Raw genomic sequence first — 25,117 nt, forward strand, 5'->3', positions numbered from 1 at the left:
ACAATTTCAAAATTTGCGGATGACAATAATTGGAAGTAAACAGTGAGGAAGATAGTAATAAACTTCAAGATGCTAAAGACAGGCTGGTGGAATGGGCAGACACATGGCAGATGAAATTTAATGCAGAGAAGTGCAAAGTGATATATTTTGGCAGGAAGAATGAGGAGAGGCAATATAAACTAAATGGTACAATTCTAAAGGGGGTGCAGGAACAGAGAGACCTGGGGGTATATGAGCACAAACCTTTGAAGGTGGCAGGACAGGTTGAGAAAGGGGTTAAAAAAGCATTTGGGATCCTGGGCTTTATAAATAGAGGCATAGAGTACAAAAGCAAGGAAGTTATATTGAATCTTTATGAAACACTGGTTTGGCCACAACTGGAGTATTGTGTCCAGTTCTAGCCACTGCACTTTAGGAAGGATGTGATGGCCTTAAAGAGGGTGCAGAAAAGATTTACTAGAATGGTTCCAGGGATGTGGGACTTCAGTTGTGTGGATAGACTAGAGAAGCTGGGCTTGTTCTCCTTAGAGCAGAGAACATTAAGAGGAGATTTGAAAGAAGTGTTCAAAATCATGAAGGGTTGAGATAAAGTAAATCAAGAGAAACTGTTCCCATTGGTGGAAGGGTCAAGAACCAGAGGACACAGATTTAAGGTGATTGGCAAAAGAACCGAAGGCGACATGAGGAAAATCTTTTTCACGCAGCGAGTAGTTATGACCTGGAATGCTCTACCTGAAAGGGTGGTGGATGCAGATTCAATCGTGGCTTTCAAAAAGGAATTGGATAAATACCTGAAGAGAAAAAAATTGCAGGGCTACAGGGAAAGAACGAGGGAATGGGACTAACTGGATTGCTCTTACAAAGAGCTGGCACGGGTTCAATGGGCCGAATGGTGGCCTCCTGTGTTGTAACTATTCTACCATTCTATGAAATGCTTCTTGTGCAGTTACGTACACTAAATGTTAAGGTGGTGTCTAAATTTAACATTGTCGCGCCCATTTAATAGGCCCAAAATGGGTGCAGTAATCAATTTAGCAGGCCAGAGGACCATGATGATCTTCATGGGCGTTTTTTTTAGATGGCCCTGGTCGCTGCCTGAAATGAGCACAGGCCTCATTTCAGTATTGAAATGAGGCTCCTGGGCCCATTTCGGACCCGAATTGTTAAATTTGTTAGCCCTAGTGAGAGCTTGCAATATGCAATTTAGGCCCTGGTGTCTATAAATTGAAAGTCTAATCATAGTTGTATTGTGAATTTATATTAAATACGTTCATTCTAAGCAATTTTATGTGCTTCACAATATACGATGCACTTAACAGTTAGGACAGTTATTGGTGAAAAGGTTGTCTTGTGCATTAAAGTATGATACTGTTTAACAGTTGGACCTTAATGTATTTCAATTGAAGACGATGCCGTAATGCTTTATATACCACTAACATAATTGATCTTTGTAAATGATCAGAAATGGAAATAATTCAGTGGCAAAATGTTAACAAGACTTGCTTACAATTTTCAGTAGGTGAACCACTTTAATTCTGATCTTTCATAAGGAGAATTAATGTCTGGAACTGAGGAGCTATAAAGGCTGAATGTTTGCAATATTATAGCAAAAGTAAATCTTGCATGAATAGGTTTAGGACAGAGTAAAGGCTGACTATAGAAACAACAAATTAATCTGTCTCCATTTTTCTGATCCAGAAAGCAGAGCAATTCTAGTATTTTTGCACAGATTTTTTTTAAAAACGGGCGGAAAACGGGGGCACAGAAGTCCAGTTTAGGGCGCCAATCTTCCACACTCAACAGCGTTGGAAACGTATCCGATGCCATATTGGTTTGGGCGCTGTAGCGGCATCCCTGGTTGCCACCTAAAACAGGCGTTTGGCACCTTGAATATGCTAATAAGAGGCCTAATGCCTGTTTAAGAACCCATCTCACAAATTTGTTTGCCCTAAGCGGAGCAGGCATTGGGCCTGCTGCGCTCAGGATTACCTGGTCTACATGTGGCCTAACTAACGGTCCTTGAAGGGACCGCTGGAGGTCACCACCGAAAAGCTAAGTTTAAAAAAAATACTTACCTTAATGTGGAGCCGGGAGGAGCAGGAATGCTAATGTTACTAGAAATTGCTCATTTTTATTACTGTGGATTCTGACCTTTTTAAGACTTGATCTGTTTATCTTAAAACTTTGCTGAAATAGTTTTTAAAAAATTATGATGCAGATTTACTTTCTACTATATATGCTGCCAGCAAATATAATAAATACATAGTGGACACCATGGGATCACAGCAGAGTGCAGTTGGCTGTGATGTATAAACACCAAGTAGATCTGAACAAATAGCACACTGAGGGGGAAAAAAATTGTTGATTTTAAAAGTGATTAGATCTCATCAAAATTTTCTTAAAGGATGGAGCTGAGGAGCTGAGTGCATTAATGGGTAAGTTAGAATATGAAAGGGATGAGCTTCCATCAGGCCTTTTCTTACGCTTGACTTTTCTTATGTTAATTGCATCATAATTTTTAAAAGCTATGAAGGGAGTTTTCTGTGCCATAGTTCTCCCTCATCACTGCTTTATGCTGTAGAACCAATGCTTTGTGGCAGCCAGGGAGCAGACATTTTGTGTAGAACTCTCCCTGATGTGACAGCATAAAGCTGCACTGCAGTGATGTCTTCAACAGGAACAGGGGGCTATTGGCAGCAATCCTGTACATAATGTCACAATAGGAGAGTTCTGCACAGGATGTCTGCTCCCTGGCCACCTCTAGCTCTAAAGCTTGAGGCATCAGGAGGTTGCAGGTTTTAATCAACGACAGAGTGCCTTTTTCCCCCAAATATTGCAAACAAGAAAACTGAAGTACCCACCCTCTTGCTGGGTAATGCACAGCCAAACTGATCAATCAAAATAATAAATGGGGTGGTTTTACGTTCAGTTAGGCAATGCATTGAATGTGCTTTGCTGTTTTTGAAATTGGCTCTGCACTGTATACCAGGCATAAATGGGATGTAGTACATTCTGCTCATGCTACTTTGTACAGATAAATTATTTTTTAGGTTAGAATTTAATAATAAAACCAAAAGATATGAACTAGATTACTGTCAGGTGTTGCCAGAGCAAAGGTTTGGCCTTTTTGTTACTGGTTGCAGAGAATATTGTTCATATTTTCAAAGAAGCACAAGATCTTCACACCTATCATGTTCAAACATAGTATCACTCTAAGAAACAACTGTAAAGTTCAGACAGAATACTGCCACAAAATGAAGGGAGATCTGAGCCACTGAAGTGAACTATTCTGTTCAAAGCACTGTTTCTTTATAAATGTCAACTCTAAGTTATAACAGATATTGAAGTCTTTTGCTACCTTATCCTATGGATAGCCAAGTGACCCACGTGGTTTGACACTTGATTCCCAGCGATTATGCATTTACCTTTCAAGCCTGACCATCAACTTAACATCGTACCCTTCCTTGAAAATGTTAATGGATTTGGTGTTTTGAATTTATGTGACCTTAAACTATAATTGTGGACAGAAAAAGATTAAGAATCTGATTTTGTTTATAGGATAGCATGTAGACAGTAATGCAGAAGGTTTTGGGTAACATGTAAACCATAAGAGTAAAACTTGACCAGGTTATCAACATAATTTGAACCCTGAGATGCATATGCCTTCAAACATATTCCAGCTTGTGATGGGTATTATGCAAGACAGTGACAAAAGCAAATTCCTACTATCAAATCATCCAAGATTTGAACTGCAGTGATATATTCCACCACAAGTTACAAGGAGACACCTAAGATCTTGGTTTTTTTTGGTTAGCCAGTATCTGACATGTCTGGAAACTGTCACAATGTTTAAGAGTCACCAAACCAAGCTGAGAAATCTACACTTATAGAATTTTTGTTTACCTGATACATAGTGCATACACTCTGCCTTCAGGGACACATTCCACTTAGTTAAATCCAGAAAGCGTTTGGCAGAGTTAAGACCTAGAAGGCCCCAAGAATGCACAAAGTTACTTTTGGAGTTTACCAGCTAAAACCATGCAGTTGACCAGAAAGGAGCCCTGGGAAATTCCCCACTGCTTGTCCAGTTAATTCCATCCTATCCATTAGAATGTTGGCCAGCAAGGTTATTTGGAGCTGAGTAGAAAGAATCATAGTCCCCCCCGAGTGACAGATCTACTCTTCCAGATTTCATTTGTGAGCCATACTGGCTGGTCCGTCATTAGCGATGCCATGGAGCACTGCGGGCATGCCTGGCTCACTTATCAGAATACTGAGACTGTCACAGAGGAACTTAGTTCTGAAACTCGTCAGAACTGGAAGATGTTAAGAGTTAACAGTTTTTAAGCAAGTACAGAGCCTGGGAAATGGGGGGCAGGGAGGGAAGAACAAAAGGGAAGGTCTGTAATTGGGTAGAGGACATCTCTGACTCTTCCCTATCTCAATTTCTGGGGATAGGCTGTCAACCAATAACCCACAGCAACCTTGATTACACTTCTTCCCACCCCGCTTCCTGTAAGGATCTAGTCCCTTCTCCCAGTTTCTCCATCGCATCTGTTCTGATGATGCCACCTTCCACACCAGTGCTTCTGATATGTCTTCCTTTTTCCTCAACCGGGATTCCCCTCCGTTGTAATTTATAGGGCCCTCAACCATCCTATTTCCCACACATCTGCCCTCAATCCTTCCCTTCCCTCCCAGAATCACGATCGGGTCCCCCTTGTCCTCACCTTCCACCCTACCAACCTCCACATTCAACGGATCATCCTCCGCCATTTCTGCCATCTCCAATGCGATGCCACCACCAAAGACCTCCTCCCTTCCCCTTTCTGCATTCCGAAGGGACCGCTCCCTCCGCGACACCCTGGTCCACTCTTCCATCACCCCCAACACCCGCTGTCCTCCCCACGGCATCTTCCCACACGAGCGCAGGAGATGCAATACCTGACCCTTCACCTCCTCCCTTCCCACCATTCAGGGCCCCAAACACTCCTTCCAGGTGAAACAGCGGTTTACTTGTGCTTCTTTCAATTTAGTATACTGTATTTGCTGCTCACAGTGTGGTCTGCTCTACGTTGGGGAGTCCAAACGCAGATTAGGTGATCGCTTGGTTGAACACCTCCGCTCTGTCCGCAAGCGTGACCCAGACCTGCCGGTCTCTTGCCATTTTAATTCCCCGTCCCACTCCCACTCTGACCTCTCTGTCCTCGGACTCTTACGCTGTTCCAATGAAGCTCAACGTGAGCTCGAGGAACTGCACCTCGTTTATGCACTTTTGTAACCTTCAGGACTCAACATTGATTTCAATAACTTCAGATCATAACCACTGCTCCCATTTTTTCAGACAATAAGTGCTGGTAATGGTTCTGCTGTTGCCATTTACAGCTACTCTTGACCAATCTTTTGTTTCTTAACTTGTCCCATTACCACCCTCCTTGCCTTGCACCATCATCCCTTTTGTCATTTAATCACTTGTGCCCTCCATCCTATCAGAGACCTTCCATTTTGTTCTTTCCTCCCCTCCCCCCTCACCCCCTTTCCCCGGCTCTATACTTGCTTAAAAACTTTAACTCTTTTAACATCTTGCAGTTCTGACGAAAGGTCTTTGACCTGAAGCATTAACTCTGTTTCTTTCTCCCAGATGCTGCCTCACTTGCCGAGCTTTTCCAGTATTTGCTGTTTTTATTTCGGATTTCCAGCATCCACAGTATTTTGCTTTTGATTTAGTTCTGAAACTGTCATTTTGGAGCCAACTTTACCCTCCAGACCCTCTACCCCAAAGGAAAGTCATTAGTGGGTTGTTAGACATCTAACATGTGTGGGTTTGAGCCCTCACTAGTTCGACAAAAAGTACCAGAAGCTGCTCATGACCTGTATAAGTGAACAGCACAACTCACCATTAAATGTGTGGTTGCATTGTCACTATCTTCTTGACCACAGCATGGGCATACATCATAACATTATACCACTTGGAATTGTAAGGTTTCAGCAGCAGTCTTTCTGCAACCCAATCATGGTAGACACATACCCTGGACAAGTGAGTCTGGAAAATGCATCCAAGTAATTCTTTACAGTAGTTGTTGTTCTAAGTCTCAAGAGTTTCCTCACTTAGCAATAGGATGGACACCTACCTTCAGTGAGGTGGAAGGACCTACAAAGGGTATGATAGCATAGTGGTTATGTTGCTGGACTAGTAATCCAGAGGCCTGGACTAATAATTCGGAGTCATGAGTTCAAATCCCACCGCGGCAGCTGGGGAATTTAAATTCAATTAGTTAAATAAAATCTGGAATAAAAAAAAATTTGTATCAGTAATGGTGGCCATTAAACTACTGGATTGTCGTTAAAAAAAAACCATTTGGTTCACGAATGTCCTTTAGGGAAGGAAATCTGTCGTCCTTACAGTGCCTATATCTGACTCCAGACCCACAGCAATGTGATTGATTCTTAATCGCCCTCTGAAATGGCCCAACAAGCCACTCAGTTGAACAATCTCGCTACAGAAAGTCACAATAAGAATAAAACCGGACGGACCACCTGGCATCGGACCATTAGGCACCGGACACAAAGGCAAAACAAGCCCTATTAACCCTGCAAAGTCCTCCTCACTAACATCTGGGGACTTGTGCCAAAATTGGGAGAGCTGTTCCACAGACTAGTCAAGCAACAGCCTGACATAACGATACTCACAGAATCATACCTTTCAGCCAACATCCCAGACGATTCCATCACCATCTCTAGGTATGTCCAGAGGTGGCGGTACATTGGTATACAGTCAAGAGGGAGTGGCCCTGGGAGTCCTCATCATTGACTCTGGACCCCATGAAATCTCATGGCATCAGGTCAAACGTGGGCAAGGAAACCTCCTGCTGATTACGACCTACAGCCCTCCCTCAGCTGATGAATCAATCCTCCTCCATGTTGAGTACCATTTGGAAGAAGCACTGAGGGTAGAAAGGGCACAAAATGTACTCTGGGTGGGGGACTTCAGTGTCCATCACCGAGTGGCTTGGTATCCGAGTCCTGAAGGACATAGCTGCCAGACTGGGCCTGCGGCTGGTGGTGAGCGAACCAACACGTGGAAAAAACCTACTTGACCTCGTCCTCACCAATCTACCTGTCGCAAATGCATCTGTCCATGACCGTATTGGTAGGAGTGACCACCGCACAGTCTTTGTGGAGATGAAGTCCCGTCTTTACACTGAGGACACCATCCAGTGTGTTGTGTGGCACTACCACCATGCTAAATGGGATAGATTCAGAACAGATCTAGCAGCTCAAAACTGGGCATCCATGAGGCGCTGTGGGCCATCAGCAGCAGCAGAATTGTATTCCAGCACAATCTGTAATCTCATGCCCTGGCATATTCCTCACTCTACCATTACCAACAAGCCAGGGGATCAACCCTGGTTCAACGAGGAGAATAGAAGAGCATGCCAGAAGCAGCACCAGGCGTGCCTAAAAATGAGATGCCAACCTGGTGAAGCTACAACTCAGGACTACATGCATGCTAAGCAGTGGAAGCAACATGCTATAGACAGAGCTAAGCGATTCCACAACCAACGGATCAGATCAAAGCTCTGCAGTCCTGCCACATCCAGTCGTGAATGGTGGTGGACAATTAAACAACTAACGGGAGGAGAGGCTCCGTGAATATCCCCATCCTCAATGATGGCAGAGTCCAGCACTTGAGTGCAAAAGACAAGGCTGAACCATCTTCAGCCAGAAGTGCCGAGTGGATGATCCATCTCGGCCTCCTCCCGACATCCCCACCATCACAGAAGCCAGTCTTCAGCCAATTCGATTTACTCCACATGATATCAAGAAATGGCCGAGTGCCCTGGATACAGCAAAGGCTATGGGCCCCAACAACATCCCAACTGTAGTGCTGAAGACTTGTGTTCCAGAACTAGCCGCACCTCTAGCCAAGCTGTTCCAGTACAGCTACAACCTGACATCTACCCAATAATGTGGATAATTGCCCAGGTATGCCCTGTCTGCAAAAAGCAGGACAAATCCAATCCGGCCAATTACCGCCCCATCTGTCTACTCTCAATCGTCAGCAAAGTAATGGAAGGCGTCGTCGATAGTGCTATCAAGCGGCACTTGCTCACTGATAATCTGCTCACTGATGCTCAGTTTGGGTTCCGCCAGGACCACTCGGCTCCACACCTCATTACAGCCTTGGTCCAATCATGGACAAAAGAGCTGAATTCCAGAGGTGAGGTGAGAGTGACTGCCCTTGACATCAAGGCAGCATTTGACTGAGTGTGACATCAAGGAGCCCTAGTAAAATTGAAGTCAATGGGAATCGGGGGAAAACTCTCCAGTGGCTGGAGTCATACCTAGCACAAAGGAAGATGGCAGTGGTTGTTGGAGGCCAATCATCTCAGCCCCAGGGCATTGCTGCAGGAGTTCCTCAGGGCAGTGTCCTAGGCCGAACCATCTTCAGCTGCTTCATCAATGACCTTCCCTCCATCATAAGATCAGAAATGGGGATGTTCGCTGATGATTATACAGTGTTGGAGTCTGGAACTCACTGCCTGAAAGGGTTGTGGAGGCAGGAACCCTCACAACATTCAAGAAGCATTTGGATGAGCACTTGAAATGCCATAGCATACAAGGCTCCGGACCAAATGCTGGAATATGGGATTAGAGTAGACAGGGCTTGATGGCCGGCACGGACACGATGGGCCGAAGGGCCTCTATCCGTGCTGTATAACTCTATGACTCTATGTTCAATTCCATTCGCAACCCCTCAGGTAACGAAGCAGTCCGTGCCCGCATGCAGCAAGACCTGGATAACATCCAGGCTTGGGCTGATAAGTGGCAAGTAACATTTGCGCCAGACAAGTGCCAGGCAATGACCATCTCCTCTTGACATTCAATGGAATTACCATTGCCGAATTCCCCCACCATCAATATCCTGGGGATCACCATTGACCAGAAACTTAATTGGACCAGCTACATAAATACTGTGGCTACAAGAGCAGGTCAGAGACTGGGTATTTTGCGGCAAGTGACTCACCTCCTGACTCCCCAAAGCCTTTCCACCATCTACAAAACACAAGTCAGGAGTGTGATGGAATACTCTCCATTTGCCTGGATGAGTGCAGCTCCAACAACACTCAAGAAGCTCGACACCATCCAGGACAAAGCAGCCCGCTTGATTGGCACCCCATCCACCACCCTAAACATTCACTCCCTTCACCACCGGCGCACTGTGGCTACAGTGTGTACCATCCACAGGATGCACTGCAGCAACTCGCCAAGGCTTCTTCGACAGCACCTCCCAAACCCGCGACCTCTACTACCTAGAAGGAGTAGGGCAGCAGGTACATGGGAACAACACCACCTGCACGTTCCCCTCCAAGTCTCACACCATCCTGACGTGGAAATCTATCACTGTTCCTTCATCATCGCTGAGTCAAAATCCTAGAACTCCCTACCTAACAGCACTGTGGGAGAACCTTCACCGCACGGACTGCAGCGGTTCAAGAAGGCGACTCACCACCACCTTCTCGAGGGCAATTAGGGATGGGCAATAAATGCTGGCCTTGCCAGCAATGCCCACATCCCATGAATGTATTTAAAAAAAGGTCCATGTCCAGTACCCATACCATGCCTCCTCCTCACCAACTGTTTACTCCAAGTCCTTTTGTAAGGGGCTTTCACAAAGAAGCATGTCTAACATGAGGCTGACTCACCCTCCAGCATACTCAGTGACTGGTCGATGTAGACAGAAGCTCCTATTCCCTGCAATCTCGTCCCCTTTATTGACATAGTTCCAACTCAGTTTGGTCACGGGAGAGGAGGCATTCATTTGACGCTTACTTCCTTCAGCATCACGTTGTGGATGGGAAATGAGCAGCTTGAAAATGTCTCTTGCAGGAAATGGAAGTTTTGATTGTGTAAATAAAACTTTAATTGTTCCTACTATTTAGGAAAAGCAGATTAAAAAAAAGTCGTAGTAACAAGTTTTGGAAGGGGTGAACACATTGGACTGGATTTTGCCGTGAAAATAATGGCAAGGTTATTTCTGTGCAAATCAGTCAACAACTTCCAGCAATGCCGAAATCCGGAAGTTGCTGAACGGCATCTCGCCAGCTGGCTCCCCATTCAAATGAATGAAACAGCATGAAGTTCCTGCACTTATGCTCTACATAAGAACTAAATTTGCCAGAAAAAGTTTGGGCTTATCCATTCTAATGTAAGTACCCTTTTAATGGCTTGGTAAGTCTTAATGATTGCCAAACAACCTCTCAGGCACTGAAAATTAACTTTTAACAAGTGTGGAGTCTCATTCCTTTCGATTTTAATTATCGATGGACATTTTTTTTTTAAATTAATTTTTTTAACTTTTTCTTTCTGTCTCTTTTATCTCTGTCTCTTAATTCAATCATTCTTACCCTTTTTATTTTGCTTTCTGTGCCTGATTTGACATTGAATTTACTATTCTAACTTACGCTTCCTGGTTCAGTGTCTGCGTGGCTTCAATCTGTGGTTATGGGGATAGACATTTTCTTGTCCCGTTCACACAGGTCCCAAATGCCCTGGAGAGGGCGCCGTTCTTTTTAGATCTCTAATTTAGAGGAAGTTGCTGTGCAAAAGCTCATAGACTTGCACTTGCCCATAGACTTTCTAACAAATGACGGGTGCTGTTTGTTTGTCACTCACAGCAAAATCCAGCCCAGTGTTTTTTTTTGGTGAAGGAGGCAGAAATATGTGGCTGTATTTGGAGAATTTTGGTGGGGGTGCATGTGGCCACATGGTTAAAAATAGGACCTATGTTGAGTTTCTGAGTGTGGTACTGCAGCGGGTCATTTCTTTGAATTGTGGCCTCCCACCAAAAGTTTCAGTAGTCTGGAACCATCAGTTAATTGGGCTAAACATTAGTAAACATACTACACTTGAACTGTTATTTCATTTCCATTTTATTGAATTTTTACCAAACTTGCTATAGGATTTTCTCTACTCGTCTAATTTTTACACATATGATTATCAACTTATTGGAGTATGTCAGAATAAACTTGCACCATCCTCGAGTGCAAAAACAGCATCTAAAAATGAAGTGCTGCAAAGCACTGAAACATATTTCTGCTACAATTGCACAATATTTGAAAATGACTTACTTCAATTTAAAGCTACCTGTGTCACTAACATTTTAACTGTGCTTTAAAGGATTATTGTAAGGAATCTTACAACACCAGGTTATAGTCCAACAATTTTATTTTAAAATCACAAGCTTTCGGAGATTATCCCCTTCGTCAGGTGAGTGAGTGAATAAGAGGTTCTCAAATCGCATATCTTATATTAGGCTGGGACACCATCACACCAATCAAAAGGTGTCGTTGGTGTTCAGACAGGTTAGCCACGGAAAACAGTAGGTCCCAGTATGCTGAATACACATTGTGTCAAATTATACAGACAGAGAGAAAGAGACCCAAAAGGCAGAGAGAGAGAGAGAGAATATTAAAAACAAATAACTTTTTTTTCCCCCCTTGCTGGTGGGGTTACGTGTAGCGTGACATGAACCCAAGATCCCGGTTGAGGCCGTCCTCATGGGTGCGGAACTTGGCTATCAATTTCTGCTCGACGATTTTGCGTTGTCGTGTGTCTCGAAGGCCGCCTCGGAGAACGCTTACCCGAAGGTCGGTGGCTGAATGTCCTTGACTGCTAAAGTGTTCCCCGACTGGGAGGGAACCCTCCTGTCTGGCGATTGTTGCGCGGTGTCCGTTCATCCGTTGTCGCAGTGTCTGCATGGTCTCGCCAATGTACCATGCTCCGGGGCATCCTTTCCTGCAACGTATGAGGTAGACAACGTTGGCCGAGTCACAGGAGTATGAACCATGCACCTGGTGGGTGGTGTCCTCTCGTGTGATAGTGGTATCCGTGTTGATGATCTGGCATGTCTTGCAGAGGTTGCCGTGGCAGGGTTGCGTGGTGTCGTGGACGCTGTTCTCCTGAAAGCTGGGTAATTTGCTGCGAACGATGGTTTGTTTGAGGTTGGGTGGCTGTTTGAAGGCGAGTAGTGGAGGCGTGGGGATGGCCTTAGCGAGGTGTTCCTTGTCATCGATGACATGGCGTAGTTTCTCCGCTCCGGGGAAGTACTGGACGACGAAGGGTACTCTGTTGGTTGCGTCCCGTGTTTGTCTTCTGAGGAGGTCTATGCGATTCTTCGCTGTGGCCCGTCGGAACTGTCGATCGACAAGTCGAGCGTCATATCCCGTTCTTACGAGGGCGTCTTTCAGTGTCTGTAGGTGTCCATCGCGTTCCTCCTCGTCTGAGCAGATCCTGTGTATTCGTAGGGCCTGTCCATAGGGGATGGCCTCTTTGACGTGGTTGGGGTGGAAGCTGGAAAAGTGGAGCATCGTGAGGTTGTCCGTGGGCTTGCGGTAGAGTGAGGTGCTGAGGTGCCCGTCTTTGATGGAGATTTGTGTGTCCAAGAAAGAAACCGATTCTGAGGAGTAGTCCATGGTGAGTTTGATGGTGGGATGGAACTTGTTGATGTTATCGTGTAGTCTCTTCAGTGATTCTTTGCCGTGGGTCCATAGGAAGAAAATGTCATTGATGTATCTGGTGTATAGCGTTGGTTGGAGGTCCTGTGCAGTGAAGAAGTCGTGCTCGAACTTGTGCATGAAAATGTTGGCGTATTGGGGTGAGAATTTGGTCCCCATGGCTGTTCCGTGTGTTTGGGTAAAGAACTGGTTATCGAAGGTGAAGACATTGTGATCCAGGATGAAGCGGATGAGTTGTAGGATGGCGTCTGGAGATTGGCTGTTGTTGGTGTTGAGTACTGAGGCTGTTGCAGCGATGCCGTCATCGTGGGGGATACTGGTGTAGAGTGCCGAGACGTCCATCGTGGTGAGAAGTGTTCCTGGTTCAACTGGTCCGTGGGTGCTGAGTTTTTGTAGGAAGTCTGTAGTGTCGCGACAGAAGCTGGGGGTTCCCTGTACGATGGGTTTCAGGATGCCCTCAACGTAACCAGAGAGGTTCTCACACAGGGTTCCGTTGCCTGATACGATAGGACATCCGGGTGTGTTGGCTTTGTGTATCTTTGGGAGGCAGTAGAAGTCTCCCACGTGGGATGAGAGCATGTAGGATGCTTTGAAGGTTTGGATCGAAGGTCTTGATCAGTTTGTTGAGCTGGTGGGTGTGTTCTTTGGTCGGATCTACGGGTAACTGTCTGTAGTGTTCCTGGTTGTCCAGTTGTCGGTATGCTTCTTTGCAATAGTCCGTTCTGTTCTGTATGACGATGGCTCCTCCTTTGTCTGCTGGTTTGATGACGATGTTGCGGTTGGTCTTGAGAGCATGGATGGCGTTGCGTTGTGCTCAGGTGACATTCTGGACTGTCTTGTGAATGCGGCTGATGAATCTGGCATTGACACATCTCCTGACAGCTTGAGCATACATGTCAAGCTTAGGGCAGCGACCCTCCGGAGGAGTCCAGTTTGACTCTTTCTTCTTCGGTTGCTGTATCGCGGATCCCTCTGTCTGCTGTTCCGGATCGTTGATTGTCTCATTGGGTTCGCTGCTGAAATCTTGGGATTTGCGGAAGAATTCCCGGAGTCTCATTCTCCTGATGAATTCCTCTGTGTCCGCCGCGAGACCGATGGGGTCCATTTTGGTGGTGGGGCAGAAATTGAGCCCTCGGCTGAGAACTTCGATTTCGTCTGGTTGAAGGGTGTGGTCAGACAAATTGACGATAGACTTCCCTGTGGTCGTAACCATGGTACCGGGGGAGGCTTGGTTGACGCTGGTGGTGATGCCGAGTTTCTCAAGCTTCCTGCTCTTGGTTTTCATGTAGGCAGCGTAGTTCCGTTGCCTCGTCTGTTTGGCGGTGTCTCGTAGCTGATCTGCTGTGTCCTGAGTACAGGTTGAGAGTATGGACTCTATCTTGGTTTCGAGGTTGCGGCGTCTGCTGTAGAGTTGGTGTACGAGATGGTTGCAGAGTGTGCGAGAGGTACGACGGCAGATTCTCTCAGCGTAATCTGAGTTGTATGTCGACTTGAGTGGGTTCGTGATCTGTAGTCCTTTCGGGATCTTGTCTGCTTTCTTGCAGCTCTGTAAAAACTTGATGTCTGTGTCGATATGCGCGATCTTCATGGAGGTCCTCTCCACTGTGAGCCGGCAGTTTGTGGTGTTGATAGTAGCCATGATGTGGAGATGGTGTCCCAGCCTAATATAAGATATGCGATTTGAGAACTTCTTATTCACTCACTCACCTGGGGATAATCTCCGAAAGCTTGTGATTTTAAAATAAAATTGTTGGACTATAACCTGGTGTTGTAAGATTCCTTACATTTGTCCACCCCAGTCCACCACCGGCATCTCCACATTAAAGGATTATCATAGCCATCTATATCAATAGTTTTTTTTCTGGAAATATTCCAGAAGAAATTTTTATATATATATCCACACACAGTGTACCACTTTACAAATATGTTTGACTTTTAAGATGACATTTTCAGTGTGTTTTCAGGCTTGATGATTAACTGTATGAGTACATAATTTTTAATTTGGCAAAAATATTTTTTTTTCAAACCTCTGCAGTAACATACATGGTGTAATAAAAGTATTGATTACCCCACCGTGTGAACCTAAATCAAATTCCACTTAAAAGCAAAAAGCTATTTATGTTTGGAACATCTGCAAGTTGTTATAATTTAGCCAACTGTATTAAAGTTACTAACATAGTGCATTACATCAGCAGAGTGTCAAAACATTTTAAATACTTGTAAAGCTGCAAATTGCACATTTTTATATTGGAATTTTTGAGATTGTAACTTTCTTCAATTTTAAATTTGGACAGGTAATTTTTTTTATATTTGCATTTTAATTTCCCTGTCGTTCAGTACACTCAGCCAAATACTAGATGTTTCACTGTATGAGTATTTGTTGGTACCTTTTGACAAATTATGCAATGTCCTGTTGGTTTGTCATTTCACAATTGTAAGATCTTGGTACGCTATCTTGATAGTGTGATAAAGATTTCATCTTTGATACCCCTGTGCGCAAGAACATGACTTTCTACGTATTATCCTGTGAAAGAATCAGAATTTTTTTTTAAACTGGACACTTTTTCTCAACATCATCTTCTCTAACAGATGGGATATTATCAATCTGCAAAGTGTTATGAAGCAATAATGCATTGTGCTGTTGTAATTACAATAGAAACTACGACAACAAAGCACAATTGGGTTAGTTATATTTCATCCCTGAAATGTTTTGTTGCCTTGAAACAAACTTCATAGTGTGTTCACTGGGTGATATGAAGAGACTGTGATTTCTCAACTTTTGTTGGGTGGTTGTCAATAGGGATGTCACAGTGAACAGAAGGTTACTACAATTGAAGAATATGATTTGACAAGTAGTAATATTTGTACTATTTGATTGCCTAAATAGTGATTGTTGTACCATGTAACTTGACAAGGGGTGACATGAGGATTTATTTTACTGCAAGAAGAATGTCATAGCTTCAGTATGGTATTGTTTCTCATTTTAAACTTGCTTACTACTAGTAAATGAGCCATGGCCTTGTCCATGGTCAGGAGAGGGGTGGGAACTGGGAAGAGTGGAGGCAGTGAGAGACCCACAATGGGGGTGAAGAGGCAACAGCAGCAGTCAGAGGGAACAGTGCAAGCAGGAAAAGAGGTGAGATAGAGACGTTGCAAGGCCCAGGAGTGGGGAACTTGAGACGTACTGGTGGTTGCAAACCCAGGAACAGCTGAGGAGCGGATGTAAGAGAGTTGAAAGGCAGGTGAGCGGGTGAAGAGGGGTCACGCAAAGTTGAAGGATGGTGAGCGGTGGTGGAGGAACATCAGTTGGAGAAAGGGACCTGGACCTGCACCAGTACATCCAGGTGAGCAGTAGGTAGCCATGTGGAATTACAAAGCTGATGCTAATCTATATTGGAAAAATGAAGGAAAGCTAAAAATTTGAAAGTAGTAGTAAATTTTTAACATGAAAACAAAAAGCACCTGCCTGGGAGTAAGGGTAACCAAGGTGGCTGACAGAGCCTCTCTTCACGATGGGGAGGTAACTGGGGGATTTGCTCTGCAGCACCATCCAGTAGCCAAAATTTGGAACTGTAGTATTTAGAGAGCATCTGCCGGTGAGAATATCACAGAGCATCACAAGCGTAACATAAAATTGGAAAGTTCAATTAGGCCTGCGTTATCTACAAGTATCAACGGAAAAGGGTTACATAGAACTTTTCAGTGGAATGTAACAGTATATTCCAAATTTAGTAAGATATAGATGTTTGTATGTAATGAATTGATTGGCTTTAAAAGTCAATATTTTCACTGTAATGCAAAATTTGCTTATAGCTACTTTGGGTCACTCTCAGTCTGGTTAACTGATGCCAGCTCTAAAAGTTGGACATGCACATGTGGAAGATATAGGCCCAGAATTTGCTGGAGTGTGGCCTCTCACGATGTGCCCTGTTAGTTAGACTTGTGCGTGCACCCTTCAGCTCAAAAAGCCTTAGAGAGGGTGCAGAAGAGATTTACTAGAATGGTGCCAGGAATGAGGGACTTCAGTTCTGTGGAGAGACTGGAGAAGCTGGTGGTGTTCTCCTTAGAACAGAGAAAGTTACGGGGGGATTTGATAGAGGTGTTCAAAATCATGAACTGTTTTGACAGAGTAAATGAGGAGAAACTGTTTCCAGTGGCAGAAGGGTCGGTAACCAGAGGACATAAATTTAAGGCGATCGGCAAAAGAGCCAGAGGCAACATGAAGAAACATCATTTTACGCAGCGAGTTGTAATGATCTGGAATGCACTGCCTGAAAGGGTGGTGGAAGCAGATTCAGTCGTGACTTTCAAAAGGGAATTTGGTAAATATTTGAAGGGAACAGATTTACAGGGCTATGGGTAAAGAGCAGGGGAATGGAACTAATTGGATAGCTCTTTCAAAGAGCAGGCACAATGGGCCGAATGGCTGCCTCCTGTACTGTACCTACAATGATATGTATTTAAGAGTGGTAACCTGGTGCAGATTTATTAATACAGCTGCAAATGGGGTTACCACTATAAATAAGCATTTTTACTAAAGGTATCCAGTCCTCTGCATGTGAGTATCTGATTTAAACGCACTGAAAATGCCTCAGAAAAACTATACTGAAGCATTTTCCTACTTTCATTGGTGTACACTCGTCAGTTTCTTAGTAAATTTATATTTTTTTACTATTGAAAAATGTTTAAATCATGAATACTAGTGCCTTTGCGCCTAAGAACACTAGCTTAATTTTAAAACCCTCCTCGAATGGCCGCAGGCTGGCGCAATCAGTGGAAACTCACCTTCCTCATTGTTCCGAGCAGGGGGATGGCCAGTTTTGTGGCGAGGCCAGTGCAATGTAGCAGAAACTCTGGACCCATGTTTCTTCATCCAGTAAAATTGTGCTAAAATGTTAGTGCAAAGTTTATGTTGCACGGTTTATTGCATACTCTGTGCTTCATTACACTGTGGTTATAATAATGCATCATGCACTACCTCACAAAGTTTTGGCAAGCAATTTCTAAACCATAATTAAATAATCTTGAAAATGTTCTTTTTTGTTTTGCAGAGTGTGTACAAGTGTGATTTCCTCAACCTTCAGTTGCAGCAGCCTCTCCAGCTTGCTCAAGATACAATAGATGCCTTTCTCAAACAGCTAAAAAATCCCATTGACTCCCTTCCAGGAGAGCTATTCCATGTTGTTGTTTTTTCTCTTCTGTTATCTTACTTTCCTGCCCCTTACCAACGCTGGATCTGCTGTAAGAAAGCCCATGAACTCCTTGCACTCCATGGTTTGCTCCTTATAATTACACCTGATTCCTCTCACCAAAACCGTCATGCCTATATGATTAAGAGCTGGAAAATTGCCATTGAATCTCTGGGATTCAAAAGGTACAAATATGTGAAGTTCTCCCATATGCATCTCTTAGCTTTTCGGAAAATTTCTCTGCAGACGACAAGTGACCTGGTCAGCAGAAATTACCCAGAGATGCTGTTTATTCCACAGGATTTCAATAACGTGGACGAAGAGGAATACTCAGATACCAGTTGCCAAGATCGATCAGAAATGGAAGATGACCAGATTGCTTACAGTTTTATGGAGCTACCTGATGCCCCATATGACTCGGACTCTGGAGAGAGCCAAGCAAGCTCTATTCCATTTCATGAGATGGAAGATCCAGTTTTGCTTTTAAGCTAACCTAGGACTTGTAGTGTATTTGCTACCAGAGCTGCTGTGTTGCCAAAATAATTCTGCTGCATTAAATAACTCTTGTATTGTATACAGAACATGCAGTACAGTTTGCACATAGAAAATGTGAAGAGTTTACAAAGTGGGCTACTCTTTTTCTACATCTGTTAGAAAAATGAAAGTGCCAAGGGGTATATAAACAAAACAAATACTTGGTAATGTCCTTAAGGAAGCAACAACGTCAGTGTAAATCACAGAAAGAAGCTGACTTCTTAAATTATATGGTAATGTAATTGTCTGATACTGCAGTATCTTTTTGTCAGCTTCGTGAATTTGAAAGTCAACCTAGCATTCTTGATGTATTTAAATGCTTTACAAGTGGTAATGCCATTACATTCACAACTGCAGCAGAAACAATAACATTATGACTATAACAGTTAGCTTGCTAAAGGTTGATAGAACCTAAAACTAGGAAAAAATCTGCCAAAGTAAAAAGATATTTATGGTATTTACAATTCCAATCTTAATGGCCTCCTTCTGTGCTGTATCATTCTGAGATTCTAAGTTTTACTTCAAGGATCACTCCTATTCAGCTCACATTACCAACTTGCCTGCTGCCAGGGACATTACTTATATGGAATACCAATTCTGGAACAATTGTTGTTTACCCCTAATTTTGTTGCTTTGGCAAATTTGGAAGGAAAACACAAGGAAAAACTTCTTTTTAAGAAGTTAAACTTTTGCTGGCTGCCTATAGTTAGGCTATAATTCGCACTACTTCTGTGTGTAATTGTGCAGTTAGTCTCAAAATTCAATGTTAAATTTTCTTGACAAACAATTTGCTCTGTTCAGTTTTTGAACAAACTGGCATTGGTCTTGTTGAAAGGTGTATGCCATCTTGTCCTTGCGACCTTTGGCTGATGACCTTGCAAGAAAATAAAATCACTGTAGCGAGGTCTGTGGTCAGCATCTGTTGGAAAGTTGTGATAAGTAAATTGAGGAACAAAACAAAGAGCCTCTTTGCATAATTATATGCCACAGATGAGGACAGTTACCTGAAATTTGTGTCTATTGTATTGTATACATCAGTGAGTAGTCAATAGATTTTTCTTGTTAGTGTAATTTTCTAGCACGTTAAACAGGGACAGTGGAGTGCATGCATATTACCCAGTTATTAGCAGATGGTACTTGTCTGAAAAAAAATCTGCATCTGTACAGTCAGAAGATATGAAGCAAAAAGTGGGATTTCTTTCCTGATTGGATTATGCATTTCCTTATTTTGTACAATATAAGTTAGCAGATGCCAGTGAAGCTTATAGTATGTAATGGCTTCTTTTTAATGGGCATTACAATTGTGCTTAAAAAAAAAGGATTACTTTCAAATTAACATACTTATTGATGTGATATTAACTTTTTTCACTAAACACATTTTGTTTCAAACTGTCACTTGGGGAAAATTGGTCTTAGAACAATATGACACATGGAAGCCTCCAATTCTCATTGCAGTCCTTAGCTGTAGACACAAGAGAAAACACCTTGCCCTTTCCATATAAAAAGAATCCTCTCCCTTTTAATGTACGTATCACCTATCTTGACCCAGTGGATATACCTTCCCAAATGATGGCTACCTGCTTCAGGGTGGTTTGTTTGCCTTTTAAATATAAATGGCAACGTAGAAGGAAGCCATTTGACCCATGGAGCCTGTGCTGGTGCTGTCTTTTCAACTGGAGGAATCTACTCTAACCTCATTCCTGTTCTTTCCCTGTATCCTTCCATATTCTTCATTTTCAAATACTTATCCAGTTCTCTTTAAAGCATGATTATAGTCTGTCTCAATAGCCACTTGTGGTAAAACATTCCATGTTCTAATGACTCCCTGTGTGCAAAAAAGTTCATCTAAGTTCCCCCCTTCATTCTTGTGGTAATCCTGAGTCTTTGTTGCCTTGCTACCAATTTTTGACAGTCTCCCATTAGCAATATTCTAGTATTTCTCCAATTAACATGTTGGTCCTGCCAACTACTAGAGCTCTTTCCTGCTCCGTACTGATGCTCAATGCTTGTTCTAAGCTTCCTTCAGTAGATATTCCAAGGTCACCCATTTGAATGAATGCAATAAACTGCTGGTACCTTTAAATAGATTAGGATGGGGAGATCACATGATTGTCCAAAAGTCTATGAAAGGAATATGGATCCCTGGAATTTTTAGTTTGGCAACCTACCTGTGGCATATGAAATAGAATAACATTCAAAGAACAATTACACATTGCTAGTGAGCTTAAGGAAAACAGTTTCCCACAGTTCTCATATGGCTTAATCAAACATCTATGTTTGGATTCCTGGTACTTATATTTATAACTAGCTAACTTGGCCCTTGATTCTTGAATGACGCTTACACTTAGAAAATGCGTCTTTGAGTGTATTTAAACTACAGCTGTAGCATTGGTTAACCACTGCTGCAGTTATAATGTGAATTCAGCCTGAGCCTGGAGTTATGGTCTGATCTGACACCAAAACGAAGCAGAGTATTACTCCCTAAAGGAGGGAATCTCTCTCTGCTTTGCTTTGGAGTCAGTTTGGGGTTTAACACCCGATTTGTACTGCACAAGTTTAACATCGGTGCACAGTCAAAACCACTTTGCATCAATGCTACACTTGTCGCATGAATGCACCCTAACATTTATTTACCATCTATAGCAATTTTCTGAAACTGTCTGATCCTGAATATTTTATAAGTGTATAACCATTAAATACAGTAGCTCACAGTATTCTCTGTGCAAATTAACTTAGGATTTTATAGTAAATTTTTCATGATGCATTCCCCAAAGTGTAAAGCAACTGGTCTCTGCAATTCTGAACCATTTTAATAACACTAAACATAACAAATGTTTGGATTTTCATTTGGTGCTTTTCTCCATAAGAGTAAGATATTACTGGCTGCATAACCAGCTAAACAAGTCCCATTACTCACTTCTTCCAGCTTTTACAAATGCACTAACAGCACTGAAATATGAAGAAATTAAAATACTGTAGTACACAAATAATGTACAGATAATTCAATAATTGATACTAGTGCTTTAATAGATCATGCTCAGTTTCAATTCCTATTTTAATACATCAATTTATGATTTTCATAAATCACCAAAGGCAGTTAAGAACTGATTGAACAGGATTATGTGTTTATTTTTTCAGACATTTGATTCAGTGGCAAAGATATAGACACAGGCTGACCCAATGACTCAGCATAGCACAGATTTAAACAGACTTAGCATTCATATGGAGTGTTGGTAATTGCAGGTAACAAGTACAGTACATGGGTAAAATCTGGTGGCAGATCAAAGCTTTGTTTTTGGTCCTACAGAAATACGAGGATTGATCTTATTCTTAAAAATACACAAATTCTAAGGTTTTTTGAAAACATATAATTTTAAGTTTAATAAAACACTAAACAAATAGTTAATAAAGAAAAGTGTGTGTTGGTTAAATGTAGGTTTGATGTTTTAGATTGTAAACTAAAACAGCCTTTTAAATTCACATTTTTCACAAAAAGCACAATTCTGCATAACACATTTCATAGTATAGATGTACAACAAAGATGAAATGTTCTTGAAATGTAAAAGGATATTACTTGCTCAGTATTTCAAAAAATATGACAAGTTATCCTGTTCACCAGCCAAAGGTTAGCAGGTAAAATGGCATTTTGGAAATGCCACTGTGTGGAATTGTGTCTCAATGTTGCATTTTGTGAAAAGTTTACCTCATAATGAGGTTTTGCACTTGAACCTTGTGACCTGGGTTATGACTATTTTGCTTTTAAGTGAATTTCAGCTGATACTCCATGTGCTCTGATTTAGGCTTTAATTGTTTAAATTTATGTTTTTATTCTGGTTACTTTCTATTACATTAGAAATAAAACTTTGCACTCCTGTGAAGTTTTCAGCAGCCTTTTTTGCCATTTTGATTTATATTGTTTTTCTACTTGATTGTTAAACTGTTCATGCTGTGAATTTTGACCACTGTAGGTGCCAAAGACTGAGATGGCATTTTGTTTGTTTGGGTTTCCATTATAGTATGGTTAGCTAGGAACTCACAAAATTTGAAAAGCATCAATCTCCATTAAAACCTTTCCAGCTTAGACAGGCCAAAACCATCTTTATGATTTAAAAAAAATCTGAAAACTTTTCTTCAAAGAAATCTACATTTTCAAAAATAATTCCAAGTAACCATAAACCTTGTAAATGTTCAGAGTTCTTGAATGTTATATTACAGCAAGTTAAATTGCTGTAATTAGAATCTGTTAAATTTTCATTTTATATATTGACTTGAGAACTACTGCTAGGCTGGTTAATAAGAGGTGGTAATAGTCTTCAACTGAAATGTTTACCAGTTATAACCTTTTTAGTTATCCTCCTTATAGTACACAGTGTTAGAGTATGACTATAATACTGAATCTGTGATTTCCAAAAAGTTAGCAGCAAGTTATAATTGCACAAATGATCAAGATGTGAGCTTGATGTTAAATGATCAAGATGTAAGCTCGACTCAAGCGACCTAACATTGGCTAATGTATACCATAAAAAATAATAGTTACACAGAATATAACTTGCAATTTAACACTAACCATGGAAACCCTACTGTTAGCATTAATGCCTGAGTATTGATATGCTGCATGGTGCAGTTGGTACTAAAATCTTTCAAAAACTTTAAACTTGTTTACTGATTTTTTTTTCTTGTCATTACTGAAATCATTTACATATTTCTACTTACATGATCTGTATATGTTGGACAACATGATGGGAAATTTGACTGATGCCTCGTGGTACCTTTTTTGGTTATTGTATCAGTATCAGCTCTACTAAAATTAATGTGACTTTTTCTACTGTATGTGAACTTCATTTTTCATACTGGAAGTGCTTAAAATTATACTCGTTGACAACAGTCACTTAAAATGGTAAAACTGCATTGTGACATAGCCACAATTTTCTGAGTGTCAGCTGTGTAGTTGCTAGGGCAATAAACTGAAATTTACAAGGTACATCATTGTGATGATTGCATTTTTCTGACTGAAATGCAAAGCTTATTTACTATTTGAAAACTGGGTATACAAACCATATTTATCTACCCTATCTGAGGAGCTGAGTTAGTCTGATGAATTGATGTTTTTGTCTTTGAAAACTCAAGTTCAAAATATGCAGTCTTTCCTGACAGCTGTTATGACTCACAACAAAAGTGAAAAATGAAATTTCAGTCTTGTCTTGTCTTGAGTTGATGTGATGAATCTGCAGCAAAAATCATTTCTAATCTGGCAATCTTCGTTTGGGAGTCCTGGTTCAAATTTGCAGAAAATGGGAATCACTGTCAATTACATAACCTGCAGCACAGAAACAGGCCATTTGGCCTAATTAGAAAGCTCTCCCAAGATTATGATTGAAGATGCAGTCCTGAAACACGCAACATTTCTTTACTAATACTAACCTAGAAACACTTTGCTATAGTATCATTTAGTATAGAATTAATTTTTTAAAAATGTTCCTACACACTTGAACTTAAAGAAAGACTTGAACTTATATAGCACCTTTCATAACGTCCCAAAGTGCTTTACAGCCAATTAAGTACTTTTGAAATGTAGTCACTGTTGTAGGAAACGTGGTGGCCAATTTGCGCACAGCAAGGTCCCACAATCAACAATGTAATAATTAGCAGATAATCTGCTTTAGTAATATTGGTTAAGGGATATTGCTGGAATATGGGATTAGATCAGACAGGGCTTGATGGCCGGTGCGGACACGATGGGCCGAAGGGCCTCTATCCGTGCTGTATAACTCTATGACTCTAAATATTGGCCAGGACACCAGGGACAACTCCTTTGCTCTTCAAAATACTTGTAGGTGGGTAGAACTAAGAATTGGGATGCCTGTATGGCCAGGGAAAATAAAATTGGTAATTTCAACAATGTTTCTCTTTTGTCAACTTAACAGACAAAATGAACTTGATTCCATTTTTTAAGTTTAAAAAAAGCTGTTGACTAGAAACAGTAATAGCAATAACACTTGTGGTTTATCTAGACCTTTTGAATAAGCCACTGAATAATGTACAAGCCAAAGTCAAGAATTATGATGTAACAATTGATAAAATTCAGTGACTGGCAGTATAATTATAACATTTTAATCTTGGACTCTGCCTAAAATGTCTGAATTACTACCAGACTTTGTGATATGTTTTCAAGTTTTGAAGATAATGAAACAATTTTATTTTTTATAACCGCTCCTGTTTAAACTGATTACATAGATAAAATAGCAATTTCATATTGCAAGATTCTTCAATTGCATAATATGTATACAGATATTAATTTTGCACATTTACAAAGGTATCCAAAATGTTTTATTGAAATCTTGGCTCTTAGTGAATTATTATGATAAATGGGATAATGTTGGCAGCTTTGGTCATTCTGTTTTAGTTTAAGATCAGACGCAATAACTTTATGCCTTCGCCACACATTTTTCAGTATAAATTTTCTTTATCATATTACTTAAGTTGAGTATTGACCTTGAACAGTGGAGTAGATTAATAGTTTCAATATAGGGTTTATACAGATGAATAAAATTGAAGAAAAATCCTCACACAAACTATTTCCAGTTCATCCCTGTGCATGTTGTCACACTACAAATGTCCTTCCATTAAAGAGCCATGCTGTTCTTTTTATGTATGACAAACCTAGGTCAATGGCTAAGACCCTTAGTGCAGGACACCACTAAGAGTCATTTAATTAATCTGCTCCAATCTTGTCCTACACGTCAAACCTTTCATCAGATTTGTTTGTTCATCTGATACTGAATGTTGCATTATGAAGAACAATGACATTCCTGATCAATCAGCAGGAATAATCACGTTTTGTAAATAGTGAACTTCCATCTATGTACTAGGATGAAC

General features: G+C 41.5%; 1 protein-coding gene across 2 annotated transcripts in view; it reads left to right on the forward strand.

Annotated features, from left to right (window-relative positions):
* The window catches only part of bmt2 (base methyltransferase of 25S rRNA 2 homolog), a 140,544-nt gene extending 117,327 nt beyond the window's left edge, over positions 1 to 23,217 (forward strand). Inside the window, exons 5-6 of one of the 2 annotated variants that reach the window (XM_067999561.1) lie at positions 17,570 to 17,892; positions 18,008 to 23,217. In XM_067999561.1, coding sequence (XP_067855662.1) covers positions 17,570 to 17,892; positions 18,008 to 18,194 — 510 coding nt within the window. In that variant the 3' untranslated portion in view covers positions 18,195 to 23,217. Of the gene's footprint in view, positions 1 to 17,569 lie in introns of both variants that reach the window. The other variant, XM_067999560.1, reaches the window with a different exon arrangement.
* Positions 23,218 to 25,117: the final 1,900 nt, after the last annotated feature.

This window comes from Heptranchias perlo, chromosome 18, assembly GCF_035084215.1.
Source record: "Heptranchias perlo isolate sHepPer1 chromosome 18, sHepPer1.hap1, whole genome shotgun sequence".
NCBI lineage: Eukaryota > Metazoa > Chordata > Chondrichthyes > Hexanchiformes > Hexanchidae > Heptranchias > Heptranchias perlo.